The 14,418-nt window shown below is 39.5% G+C and overlaps 1 protein-coding gene across 1 annotated transcript in view; it reads right to left on the reverse strand.

The window, feature by feature from the left end:
* cep170aa (centrosomal protein 170Aa) overlaps positions 1-14,418 on the reverse strand; it is a 42,638-nt gene that overhangs the window by 17,495 nt on the left and 10,725 nt on the right. The window contains exons 2-10 of the mRNA XM_088012900.1: positions 9,956-10,018; positions 9,532-9,671; positions 7,759-7,848; positions 6,600-6,678; positions 6,175-6,233; positions 5,865-6,093; positions 4,131-4,262; positions 631-810; positions 33-347 (exon numbers count right to left, since the gene is read on the reverse strand). Coding sequence (XP_087869026.1) covers positions 33-347; positions 631-810; positions 4,131-4,262; positions 5,865-6,093; positions 6,175-6,233; positions 6,600-6,678; positions 7,759-7,848; positions 9,532-9,636 — 1,189 coding nt within the window. The 5' untranslated portion in view covers positions 9,637-9,671; positions 9,956-10,018. The remainder of the gene's footprint in view (positions 1-32; positions 348-630; positions 811-4,130; positions 4,263-5,864; positions 6,094-6,174; positions 6,234-6,599; positions 6,679-7,758; positions 7,849-9,531; positions 9,672-9,955; positions 10,019-14,418) is intronic.

Consider the following 14,418-nt stretch of genomic DNA (forward strand, 5'->3'; position numbering starts at 1 on the left):
GCAGAAACGTGTAAAAACAGTCGAACCCGTACCTTTGAGCCTCTTTAGGTGGACCGGGACGTCGCTCTTAATGCTCTTGGTGCTCTTGCTGTCGTCCTCAGTGGACTCAGTGTGCACTAACGTGGGGTCGTTGTGAGCCAGCCAATCCGCCACCTTGCTCTCAGACGCCATCATGGCGGCCTGCAGTGTGGTGAGGTCCTTGCTTCCCGAGCCGCCGCTTCCCGCCGTGCTCTTCTTGGTGCGGGACCTGTGGTGGTCCGACGCGAACTTTGACACGTGGTCTTTAATGGTGACTTTCCCTGGAGAGGTGTTGTCAAACTCTATGGTGAAGGAGGCGTGCCCTTGAGCTGTGGAGCAGACGGTGCACTTTCAGCTTTTGTGTCCCGTCGACAGTAAAAGTAAAGGCTGCTAACTCAAGCGCTTTTAAAATGTCGATGTGCAGAATAGTTGTGGCATAAAGACGCTTTCCCTAATGCCATCTTGGTTACAGGGAAATACTGCAATAAAATAAAATGTGTTACAAACTAACCTTTATTAATATTGCACATTTTTATGGAGCAAAAACATTAGAACTGTTCAATTAAATGAGAATAAATATGATTAAACCCAATCCTCTAGATCTCTTTTCACCTGCGGTGGTGTGGCTTTGACTGGGAGCATCCTCTGTGTCCTTGGTGGGAATTTCATGAATGCCGTTATTTGCCATGTGACCTTCCTTTGTGGGCACCTCAAAGTAACTGGAATCGAGAGCAGGGGACGCATGAAGGCCGTCCTCTTTAGCTTTCTCTCCCCGACGCGCCTCCTTGCTCTCTGTGGTTAGAAAACAAATAAATGTATTCTTACTGCAGCATGACTGTTGTATTGTTTTTTTTTTTTTATAACATAGAAATACTGCAGCGTCAAAGATGGCTACTATGTTTTATTACAAAAGTAGTATAAAATGAAGGTAATAAAAGGGAAAGGTCAAGCCAAACTGCAAATGAACTAATTAAATCCAGGTTTTCTGGATGGAAAAGAAGAATAGAGGAGGAGGATGGACATCTGTCTCATTTTCGCTCGCTGTCACTCAAAGCGTAAAGTGATGGCGAGGCTCTTTAAAAAGTGCAGCATTTATATTCTCTTCAGTCGCTATTAACCAACAGAGCCTCTGATGGGACTGATTATGATTAACGACACTTTCAGGAATTAAAGGAGCCATCTGCTTCGTTTTTGGAGGAAAACGCAGGAACATATGGCAGCTGGCGAATACAGACAAAAAAAACACAGAAACTTTGTGCAAAATTGAATCATTTGTAAATCATTTATCTGTGCAATTCATAGTAAATTATACATGCTTAAATTAAATTATGAATTGAATTAGGAAATGTGTCTTCCACTTTCGTTAGTTCAGATCAGCTTAGCTAAAAAAGAAAGAACATTTCTCATAATTACATAATTACTGGCAGTCAGCATAAACCGTTAGGCAATACTGGACAGATGCACAACATGACTGACACCGAAACAAGAGGGACTCAAGCACCTTTTTAGGACTGTGTCTGGTCGCTTCTTGTGTCCGTTTATTAAACAATTAAAATTATTAATTATCTAAATTGTGCTACTTTTTTTGTGAACCTGAAATTACAGAATTTATAAATTGGCTATAAAGATTAGAATTGCATCGAGAAACAGGTTAGCGACCAGAATTGGCCCAAGACCATTTGAGTGGCCCCAAGCAGTGGTCAGCGGGTCAGAAACACAAATATCTGATCGTTGTCATATGTAAGCGCTAATAAATTACTGCTACAGTGGGATAAAAGAAACTCAAAGTCAGACATTCAAACAGATTTTCAGTATCAGTAAGGTGTTTAAAACTGAAGTTAGGAATCTTCTATAAGGAAACAGTGTTTTCTAAGAAGGTGGATCAGCTTTTTACCGAGGCTTGCTGGCCCAAAAAGACCAATCAGATATAAAATTAGTTGGATATGTAACAGAAATAATCTTATAATCTGATGTTAATGAATTTGATGCAGTGTTTCTGTATTGTCTTTAACCACATACTAAAAGTAAGAATAGCTGATCGTCTAAACTACATGAACACTCGCTAGATTAATAAATATGCTGTCGGGGTAAAGTACAGTACATTAACCAACAGTGACTCAATTTTTCTATTTCGCAAAATACGGAACAGATACAGCAAATTAAATTAAATACCTTAAAAATTCTCCCAAGAGCAAAAAGCAGCAGGAAGGCGGCAGCAAAGTCAGAAGTTGTGTCCTCGCACCAGAGGAGGTTGTAACAAACTGAAAGTATTTTAGCAGCTATATGGATGAGAGCAACGCTTACCAGAGGGTTAGCTAATGATTTCTGCAGGGTAAAGAGCAGTCTGTTAAGAATGGGTTTGTGTGTGTGAGTTAGGAGAAAGAAATAGAGTCGTTGCGATGGTGTAACCCAACCGGGTTTAGTGACAATACACACGGAGGGGGAGTTAGGGAGTGGTGACAACAGAGCCTTTTTTTTTTTTTTAACTCTGAAAGAGAAAAACGCACTAAAATAAAACTGACGTACACATGCTAGCAACAAAACACACACTGAAACAGAATCATTTCCTGTCCTTAACCTCCCACTTCCCCTTCACTCCTACATCTCACATGGACTGTGGAACGCTCATGTTATTTTTGAAACACCCATATCAGATAAAATCTCTTTTTAATGCAGAGGCTCAAGCCAAATACACCAGAGCTTTCCGGACACACGCTGCTTCATAGAGGCGCTCCAGCATTTCATCATCTACACCACAGTTATTCGTCTAACATTTAATGCTGCTAGAAGGGAAAATTATTTCCACTCACCCACTCCCGAGGCTGATGTAGCCAGACCCATAACGCTGGATATTTGGAAAGGTTTCAAGGTTTCAACTAGTTTTTGTGTCCGAGCACAAACACCATTTGCGAAAACCAACAAATCAGGGCAAACAGACTCCTAGGAGCTGGAGAACAAAGTCCTCCTTCACAGGGCAGCCAAGATGATGCCAGACTAGCAGTGCAGATGTGCAGAGAGACTGGAGGACGCTCCAGTCTGCTCTCGTGTTTGTGTTATGATTCAACACTGGTCCGCTAACCCAGCCTGGCACAGACTGATTTTGATTCTCTGAGCTGGTGTGGCCACTAATCCTGTTAAGGGGACCCCCCTCTCTCACACACACATATTGTTAAGTAGACAGACATCCATGCAGACTCTGAAAAGAGGCTTTGTATTCACTTGGATGTAAATTATTATTAATAAAAGCAAACCCTTGCTGCCCATCGCTGCCTGAACATCAAAAGCAAAACAAGTTGACCTCACCTTGGTGAAGCAATTGTTTTACAACCAAAGGAAAACATATAGTACGTCACAGTGCATGTTGTATCTGCCGTCTATAAAATAGTATTCTGTTGGTGCAAATCTACCGACAGTGATTCATCTGGCCGATTATTCACCAGATTATTTCCCTTTTGAAATAATCTGAGAGATTATCTGGTAAAAAAAAATAAAAAAACGGAGAAAAAAAATGTAATAACATCCCAGCCATCAGTTACAATCCCGACTAAGTAATCAGGCTGCGAGTTGATTCTCACCAACAGTGAACATACTGTCAAATAACAGCTCCAATCAACCTAGAGAGGTTGAAATTTAAAGATAAAGAATGTAAACGCATATAAAAATCAATAAAAGGAGCAAGTTGTTGAGAAACTCAAATCTTGTATCTTTCACATATCAGATTAAGGAAAAAAGCTTGGAAATCTCCAAATATTTTTTTTTCTATTTTTCTTTTCTCATACTTTTTCAGACCAAATTTACAAAACCAAATTTCACACTTTTCCATGATATTCAAAACCATATACAGACAGAGGTCTCACAAGTAATCTTTTTAAAAATCCTTGTCTGTTTCCATAAGAACTAGTGTTTTCTTTTCACCCTTTAGAGTGACGTTAACAGGAAACAAGCGACTATATTGGCCACTGAGGTCATTGATTTATTACCTGATTTAATGTGATGTTAAAGTGTTGAGTCTGTGAGTCTTCCCAAGTGACTTGAATCTTGATATCTTGGCAGCCATATTTAAAATCCTGCTTGTGGACACGAGAGCATCTGAAAATGTTAAAAACTCCCACCTGAAATGGAGCCGTCGTGTTTTTTGGACTTGGTTTCCTGTTTGAAGGAGTTTTCATCGTCTGCGTCTCCATCCCCCCACCATGAGGGCTGACCGTACAGGGGGGTCCCACGAGGCAGAGCTGTACTGTCCCCTGAGACGAACATGCACACATTTCAACAAAACTGCACAGACGATTTTTTAAACATTTTCTCTAAACCATTGTGGAATAAAAATGAGCCCAACTAATGTTTGTGTGTAAGTTTATTTCTTCATTTTTGTATTGTTATCAAACACTATGCCTCTCTCTTTCTCTGTCATGCATAGGTAGTGTAAATGTATTGCTGTTATTGCATTAATAACACTTTTTTTCAGGATGGAAGCTGACAGGGATCAAACATCCTGTGCAAACCTCTTTTCAAAGCACAATGCAGAGAAAATCACAGAGTTTCTGTAAAGATCCTTCTGTGGATTTCACGACATCACGGCTTGCTCCACTGCTTCTTGCTTTCTTCCTTTAGCCTCGGGTCCTTTAAAGGCCCCCGTTATCTTCAGCTGGTGTGACTTCAGTCACAGTTGTAAACATAATTACAGAGGCAGGTTGCCAAATCACATATCATTTTGTGTGAAAGCTACAGAATGTGTATCATGAGGAGTAATGTATGTTTGGCTTCCAGTAACAGTAAAATTACACATTTCAGTCGCAGACAGAGTAACACTAGCAGATGGGTGTAATACTCCATGTTTAGAAATATTGTGCTTCTTATATTTCCTTCAGAAAGGCTGAGATGACAGATGGTTTTGCTTGTTAAATTACCTCTTGCTGATTAATCTGTTCAAATAAACATATAAGCTCCATGTGGCCTTGTTTTAACAACTGGTTATTAACCTGAATCCCTTCTATCTCCATGCCCGACCAGTGACAGACCCTCAAATTATAACTTCTCTTATTCCTTTTTCCTTTACGGGGCTCTGAATTTTGGAGGGCCACGGTTATAAACAAGTTTATTTTCCTTAATCTGTTCTGCCTGGTCAAATAAAAGCTAAGGCAAAGTAAACACAATATTAAGGTTCAACAATGTAACTGCATGCTAGGCTAAAACAAAAAAATAATAATTTCACAACATTTAGTCTGAAAAGAAACTGTCTTTGAACAGAAAACGTTTGCAGAGTATCTCCAGGTTTCAGCAAGTTACCTTGAATAAAATAACTTAAGACCAAAAAACTGTAAATGTAGGGGATGGTTGGGGGATCCTGTTGTATCACAATCAAGTATCGCAAAAATCCCAGTCGTGACAAGCTTAAAAGTTTTGTTTGTATAGAATGCACCAAGCCTCATAATGGTTGGCAACAGAAGTGAGCCAGTGGCGAAAATAAATGTTTTCTAGGCAACGGGATCATTTCCAATGACCATGATAGGTGCAGCTAGCTAGTTAGCAAGCAAGGGCATATTAGCAGCTAGTTATCAGTAGCCTCAACTGCCTCAAGACACAGAATGAGACAAACATGTCTGTGCACGGCTCAAACTTTTGTCAGACAGAAAAGTCCTGTGAAAAAAACAAAACAAAAAAAAAACTCAGGCACCCCGAAAGTACAAAAAACAATCTTTGTAGCACATTAAAGTCAAAGTGAAGCCATTGTTTTTGAGTTACAGTTCAACTGAATCTCATTCTCCGTCACCATTTCTGTCACCTATCCTATTTGGAGAAAACACAAATAATTCACATGATAATTCCCTTGTCCTTCTGCAGCTCACCTAACTTCTCCTCTGCTTTCTGAGAGTCCAGCGGCTTGGTCGGCTGTTCTCTGGAGGACGTGACCCCATCTGCTGCTCTGCTCTCCGCAGACTTTGGAGTGCCGCCACTCGGTGACTTTGGCGTTTTCGTTGGGGCCTTACAAGGAGAATGGCTCTTGGTCGTGTTGGCCGTGGTTTCACCGCTGGACGGCTTCTTGCTGAGCTGGAGGCCACTGGTGAACTTTTCATGCTGGAAGGAGATTACGTTTTAATAAATGTGATGTATAAACGTGACATAAAAATGTGAAAGGGACGTGTTAGGTGTTTTCACCTTTAGAGCTTCCTCAGGCACAGTGAGCTCTCCTCTCACCACCGTGAACAGGTTGGTATGTGAAACAGAAAAGGTTAAGGAAATGCTGACCACATTAACGTAGCAATGAAACACACATGCAAAATTGAATGTGGATCACGGTAAATCACAATATTCCAAACTTCATTTATTTCAGTAATTTAGTCAAAAAGTAAAACTAATACGTAGTACAGATATATTAATCATGGTGATACATTTCTAGAGCTCATTTCTGTTAGCTTAGAAGCTAATGGCTTCACTCCAACAATTTAGTGTGTCAGACATAACCAATACATGTAGCATCACTGGAAGAATGAGCTTAGCTCAATAATCAGAATGAGGATGAGAATGAGTCCACTGGATATGTGAGGCCTCACAGAGTAGAAAGTGAAATAATGAAAGGATATCATATCCAAACCTCAGCTTGTCCTCCAGTTTGAGCGTGATGTACATCTGCTCCTGAATGCGGACATCGTTTACAAAGGTCTGGAGAGAAAGCAGACAAAAAACCTGAAACTAAACAGATGAACTAAACTAAAAATCTAAAAACTATGCGTTTCTTTGAGAATGATTCGGTCAGTTAAGTTCTTTAATTAAATATTAAAAGGAGGATGCAAAATAAGTTTTTTTTAGTTTCAAAATTTGTAAACATTCTACAGAAAATAATCTATTCTCTTCATATTTTACGGCATAAGGCAATATGTTCTTTTGTTTTGTGTAAACGAGTCACTTATTTACTAGAAATATAAAGAGTAACATAAGTTTTATTGTAATTTATCAATGATTGTTGTGTTAACAGCAAGAACTATAGTCACGAGGACTAAAGATCTTTGCACAATCAGCCATGTTTCTCTTTTTGTTGGAAGGTTTAGCTCCAATCTCTCCTTCTCCAGAACTCATTCACCCTCGTTACGCTGTGCAGGCAGATCAAATACCACTGACCAGCAAATAAAAATCTTTTTTTTTTGTACCAAAACATTCCTTTCTTCTCTCTAGTGTGATAAAATTACAGCTTAAGAATTTCGCAGTGAAAAGGTTTCAGAAAGAGAGCAACTGGTCCAAACGTTTTTACTGGCTAACCCATGTGTGGCAAACCCACAGCACTCCCACTGACTCAGCAGGGAAAACTTCCTCTGAATCAAGCCAAAGGAGCTGGATGGCTAACAGCGCAGGAGGAAGTGACTCTGACTTCCTGTCTGAGAGCCGGAGAGGATGTGAGGGACACGTCGCAGATGTGCCTCGTCTGGTGGGCTCTGACTGAGCTCTAATCACAACTTATGACTAATGCCAATGAATGGGTTTAACAGGGCAGCTGTGACCAACTTTTACTTAACTTTACTGTCAGAGGAGAAAGAAACTGTGAAGAAGTCAAATTAAGCTACCCAATAAACTTAAAGATGTGAATAAAGTAAAAGTGTGAAATAAAATAACCTTAAATTTTCCACTTAAATCAAACTCCAGATCTTTCCAGACGAGGTAGGAGCTCGTTCGCTTTTTATTGCGTTTTCTTCTTTGATTGTTTTCATTACTTTTCCGTTCTTTGCACTTCACCATGTCGTCACTCACCCCGTTCAGACTCCCCAGGTCCTTCACTTTGTGTTCGTCAGTCCCCGGCTCGTAGTTGATGACTGCGTGCTGCTTGTCGACGCTACGAGACTTTAAAACACAAAAAGAAACAAACGAGGAAAGATATTAATCAAGTGAGGACCCTAGAAGAAGACCCCTACCTAGCTATACCTAATCAGTGAAAGAAAAATCTGATTTAGACATTTCAAATCGTATCTTAGCTGTTGTATCATTAAGTAAAAATATGAGACCGCTGGGACATTTTTGCACTGACATCACAGACATTCACAAGAAGTCAAAGGAAAAAAGCAAGAGGATGAAACAGGAGGTGAAATATTGATTTTTCTACAGCTAACAGACGCATGCCTGTCAGCTGTTTAGAGAAAAAACTGTTTTTAAAACAAACACAGCGGCTCACCTTCTGTATTTATAAGCCTCAGGTAGAAATGTCTAGAAATGTTTCATGAACCAAATGTCACTGAGATGAAAAACACAAAAAGGAATCCAATGACTGGACGATGAAAGATCAGTTCCTGTCAAATCTGCTTTGAGTTTTGTCAGTACTTTATTTTATGGTAGGTCAAAGCCAATTCTGGGAACTGGTTCTCATCTTCAGTTCCCATTTCTCTCTTTGTTTTGTTGAGTGACATGCTTTAAATGTGTGTTCTGTTTGTTCCTTAAAAGCCCAGATTTTCTGAGCTGGAGAAATAGGTGGTAACACAAAACCTCGGTTTAGTTTTGTGACATTGTGACCTCTGCATGCTCCATGTGACATGACAGGAAATAGTTTTTTTCTGTATTGGGTGTATTTAATTTTTAAGTGCACCTTCCTCTTCGAAGAGAAACTTTCCCTGTAATTATTAAAGTCCTTCACTTTTTATTACATGAATAAATCAACTTAATGGGTTTAAAAGCTGTTGAGCATTTGAGTAAGCAATACCTTGTTATGTTTGATTTGATATATTGCATTAGTCTGTGTGTGTGTGTTTGTGTTTTATTTGGTGCATGACACAGGAGCCTTTTTATGTTTAGCCATGTGATAAAGCCTTGGCTTACTGAAACGGTCACATGGGTATCAACTGCAGGCTGCTTCAAAAACACACAAAAGGCTATGAAAATGTTTTGTCAAAAAACTTAATACCAAATCCTCTCTCATCCAAAAGATTCGCCAAGGCGGGAGCACAAGAACAAAAACACAAAAAATAACGGAGTGGGGGAGAAAACTTCCAGCGAGACGAAACATAAAAAAGGTTCATGATCTTTATTTGCTGCAAGTCTTCAAATTGAAATCCTCCTGGAGACTATAAAGCCAGAAGTGAAAACTTTAACAAAACAAAAACAAAAGCAGTGATTATCTTTAAACACGTAGAGTGTATAAAAATGTATAGAAATAAAGAATCCTGAATGCTTTTTTATACAGACAGTGGGACCAGTAAGAACTACGCTCAAATAATATTGTCCCAGTAGTTGTAAACACTCTACCCACAACGAATGACTCAGTCAGATAAGATCTAACTCAAGAGGTATCTGCCCCACTTTCTATTATTAGTGCAGTGACCAGAGATACACATGAGTGTACACGAGGTCTCTCTGGATGTATGCAGCTGCAACGACACATAACACACACACATGCACACGCACACACACACGAAGACCAACATGCAGATACAGAAAGAACTGTGTAAAGTCACTAATAAACTCAAGTAGTAGGAAAGAAGCATCTCCTTTCTGCTGGAGACCAACAAAAACAAAATCTTTACGAAGCGTCCTCACCTGCAGCATGAGCTCGCAGTCATCCCTGCCCACAAAGATCATTTCCCGGGGGAGTCGATGACGAGTCCCCCCGCTGCTCACCAGGAACCAGGAGGTCACGCTCATCTCTGCGCCCTACTGCTGCCTCTAGTACACACCTCCTGAGACCAAGGCAAACAGAATCCGTGGGTTAATAGTAAGCAGGAAGTTTCCATTTTTTGTTTTAAGTCCCGACCACAGTCACTGCCCGATGCGTCTGAAATTAGACAGGTTTGTTCACAGGAGAGCAAAAAATTCTGTGAAACAGTGATGAGCAACGCAGTACGGTTTACAGCAAGTAAGGAGGAAAACAAACATGATCCTGCAATAATAACACTACATTTATAACATTTTCAATCTACAGAAATGAATATAACGATAAATTTCCATGCATTTTAGAACAAACCTCTGGTCCAGGTGATAGACCACAGCTGACAGACCACTGGCCGTGCAGCAAAGCTAGGCCATCCTGAAAAAGACAAGCAAAAACAAAATCGTCAGACATCTCTTCCCACAGGAAGGAACATGCATTACACTTTATTTTTCATTTTTTTGGTGTCTTTGTCTCCTGCTTCATTTTCTCAGCTGGTTGCTGGAAGTAGGTTAAGTGGGAGGCCTGGGTAGATCCTTTCTTTTTCTCTGCCTGCTCTGATGACTGCCAGATGTTTGAGGAGGAAGTGATGTAGGAATGTTAGCAGGCCTACCCATCAGCGAGTTTATTTTCCCTCCTCTTCAGACGGGCTGGAAAGGAGGTCAGAGCCAGCCCCGGTTACTTTCTAACTGTCCCGGCCTGAAACGACTAAATTAAACACAACTAACTCCTGCCAAAGCGACATGAACTGTTTACAAACTAACTTCAAGTGTGGCTTAGAGTAACTGTTGCTGTCTCACTGAGCAATTGGGCGTAAAATTAAAGCAGCACCGGCATCCTGCCATAACTGAAGTTTCCATGCTGTCATAGGATAGCAGGAGAAGTATTGTCTGAGCAAAATGGAGAAACTTTCTGCATTTGATTTAGCCTTTATGTTGAACTTTTAAGCGGTTTAGACAAAAATGACGTTAAAATAACAGGAACTCTCTTTTATGAGTATAAAGTGTCTAGAAAAAGCCCATCAGACGAAGAATTAAAGATTATTGAGCTAAGCTCTTGATCTCTTGACCTCTTAAGTACTTAGTATACCAGCTCAGTAATCCCCGGAGGAAAATTTTAATCAGCTACACACTTCACTACCTTGCATGACAAGGCTAAAAGAAAATCACAACTGGATCAACAGCTGTCTCAAATGCAAAATGGATCAGCTTTTTAGCCCAGTTACCACTCAGATTGTCCTGCAAATTTATTCAACAGGAACTCTATCGGACATTTGATACCACCTGACAAAAATTAAAAATAACATCTAAATATCCTGATAATACTTAATATCTAAAGATACACTTATAATGCTTTGATTGTTTTCGAAAAACTCTAACCTATAAAGGAGGAAAAAAAATGCTACACCATCTCAGATGGAAGTATGAAGAAAACTAAGAAATGACATTCATTCATGAATCAAAGCATATGTGCCTAACCCTTACCTGAGTCTTCTTAAACTTAAAAAGATACATACTGGGAGATCTTAGCTTTTAAACACTTATTGAACAGAAAGAAAGAAATCACTTCCACAATTACCGATCACCGGTCAGAGCCGATAATGGAATATCGGCAGATACCGTTATCTGGACAAATCCCATAGTAACAGGCACCAATCGCTGGCATTAAAGTATACGGAGTTTTAAAAGATACAATGAAATAATGCTGTACACTCCCACCCAGATGGCTGAAAGAAGGTTACTATGTTTATTTGCAGACTTTCTGAAATCACGCATTCAGTCGTCTATAAATAGAGATGCACCAAGCAATTATTAATGTCTGCATTAGTCGAGATATTGAAATAATTTTTTTTTACTGCGTATCGGTGACAATGTTCCACATCCATAAGGGAAGATCTATTCAGTTTAATTCTATGGTTTGTGATCTGAGGAACGTCATAATTTATTATTTATTTTACATTATATTTAGAATTGCTAATTGCACTTTATGAACCATTTTAAAGAAGGTTTGCTGCAGTTTATTTTTACATGTTAGACCAAGGTAGTCAACTGTAGTCAAGGTAGTCAACCAAGTTTGTGAAGCTATTGGTGAATTTAAGAGTGCTGTACTGATGCAGAATTATATTTAGAACTCAGTGCATTTATGTCTGTGTTTTAGGTCAATTCAGCACTATTTTTCTGTATCGGATCGATATCAGCCAGTACTATAGCTCAGATATCTGTATCGGTATCACAAGCAAAAAAAAGTGGATCAGTGCATCCTTTTATGTCATTTCTTGTAACATAATATGAAGAGTCAAGGTGTAGAAAAAAAAGGAGTACCACTCTAATACAAGCCCAATGAATCATGGTTATATAGTGCGTACTATCTGTGTATTAACAGATTAAATGAATAATTTTCACAAACAAACAGCAACACAGCGGCTGCTTTGCAACGAAACGATAGGAAGATATCAGAAATAGAAGAAGCTTTGCTGGAACAACACATCGGGCTCGACAGCACTGGCATTACACCACAGCTATGTGTGGTTTCCCTCCCAAATGTAAGCAAACCATCAAAGAGCCTGCTGACTAAATAACTGCAGCACACTCACATGGAGAATGCAAAGTTAACAGTCTGCGGTGGAGGAGCTGCAATACGGTGCATGCCAGGCTTCTGGTGCCATTAAAACAACCTCTGACTATCACACATGAAAGATGTGGCACACATGGAGAAAGGCAGAGGTTGGTGTGATGAAGGGAACACAGCTGTGGGGAAATTTAAAAATGCCTCCTTTTGTTCTTAAAGTGTAGCTCATCTTAAAACAGCTAACCCCTAAAACATGAATACAAAAGAAAATGGAAAATTATTAGTTGAAAGGATCCATTTTTTTCCCTGGGCAATATTTTAATTTAAACAGAAGAAATGTTTTAAAATGACAAAAATGTCATTGGGCCTCTGTAAATAACATATTGACGTTGCTTTGCTTTCATTCTACAATTGGTTAAATTGTGATGCAAAACTAAATGTTGACCCCAAATCAGTATATTAAGATTTGGGGTCAACATTATGTGGGAGTATATTCTCCCAAATATTGTAAATAGAAAATGCAATACTCACCACAAATAAGATGTTTAAAATGCCTAAAAATAAGTTGCTGTGGCAATATTCCACTGCACTATGTACAAAACCACAAGGCTTAATTGGGTTTTTAATTCCTCTTAATTGTTTTATTAACCCCACCATTGTGTTGATATGGCCCTATGCTTCGATTTCTTATTGTGCTACCATTGGCTGTTGGTTGGGGCCACCAAATTTTATTTAAAATTTACTAAGATGTCAAAATTTGTGATGCCATAAATTCAAGAATCTACAAGGTTCCAAGCACCTTTGGTTGAGGAAAAGCCCACAGAGTCATCATCACATAAATGTAACTGAAAAATTGAAATCGGCATCTCATCTGACCAAAGCATCTGGTCCCAGTTAAAGTCCGAGTAGCTTTTTACAAACTTACTTTTTCTTAGCATTCCTCCCAGACTGACTGGAATGTCGATGGGGTCTAGTTATTATAAATTATTATGTTTCATCAATCCAAAGAAATAAATGAAACATAAATGTAAAAAGTTTCAGTTAAATTATTATCTTCCAACTGTGTCCAAAGTGATTCTGAAAGAAACTATTTCTTAACTTGGGACTAAACTGACATATATTTAAATGGAAAAAAAAAAAAAACTGCACATTTTTCTGTGTGAGATTATGCTGCTAAGCGTCTTTATCACGAGCATCAGTAGATGTGAAGGGCTCTATATGCAGGGAAAAAATAAAAAGCAAAAAACATGCAACTTATCACGCTGCTTCAGCAGGATTCTTGCAGGCGATAATAAAGAGAAACAGTGACTTCATGTTATTGGGAGGAATTTACCAGCCCCCAGAACTGCACTAATACTATCTCCCCACCACACACTCGAACACTCAGTGATGAGGAATGAAAGAGCAGGATTATTCCAAGATGACTGAATTCTTTGTGCTGAAGAGATAGCAGCGGAGAGACAGGAAGAATGTAAAACACTTCTAGTTGAGGACACTCATCTTTTGATCCACTGCCTGTGACCAGAAACTGTTCTTAAATACAGCTAAACATTTATTTTTAAAAAGGCAACAACTACAGAAAGATTGTGCTTTCATAACTAAATTGGATGTTAAGTAGAAATACAATTTAAAATATAAGAGCGCATAAGAATCTTGACCACTTGTTTAAGTGAAGAGAAGCAGAGGGGAATAATCCTTTATCAACCCCGACTAATCACACTTCCAGCTGTATTTCCGTTGTTTAGTGTCAAGTTATATAAACACCCATCTGTTTTTTATTTTTATTTTTTACTTTTTGAATCTCTTCCCTCCATTCTAAAGCAGCCAATCACAACCACCAACTGGAAAACAGGAAGTGACGTCCATATTTACAGTCATCGACTGCAACGCAGGGCTGCAGCTTTCCACGTAGCATCTGGCGGGAGTTGGGATCCCAGCATGATGCAACAGCTGGGTAACGGTCGCAGGCACTCATCTGCTGTTTCCTATTAACCCTCCGGTTGCCGCAGCGAGACTCAGATCACAGACCAGGATGAACGGACACACAGATGCGTCCACAGAGCGCAGAGAGAGAAAGACACGGCTCATCCTCTCGTCACACTCATTTCCACTTGGTCTTATGATGAGAGCCATGCTCAGCCCCAGTCAGGGTGGGGTTGGCTGTCTGCATGGAAACATCTCACTGTAGTGACAATAAGCCCACTTTGTAA

This window comes from Poecilia mexicana, unplaced genomic scaffold, assembly GCF_051168715.1.
Source record: "Poecilia mexicana isolate PSO_F unplaced genomic scaffold, ASM5116871v1 scaffold_15, whole genome shotgun sequence".
Lineage (NCBI taxonomy): Eukaryota > Metazoa > Chordata > Actinopteri > Cyprinodontiformes > Poeciliidae > Poecilia > Poecilia mexicana.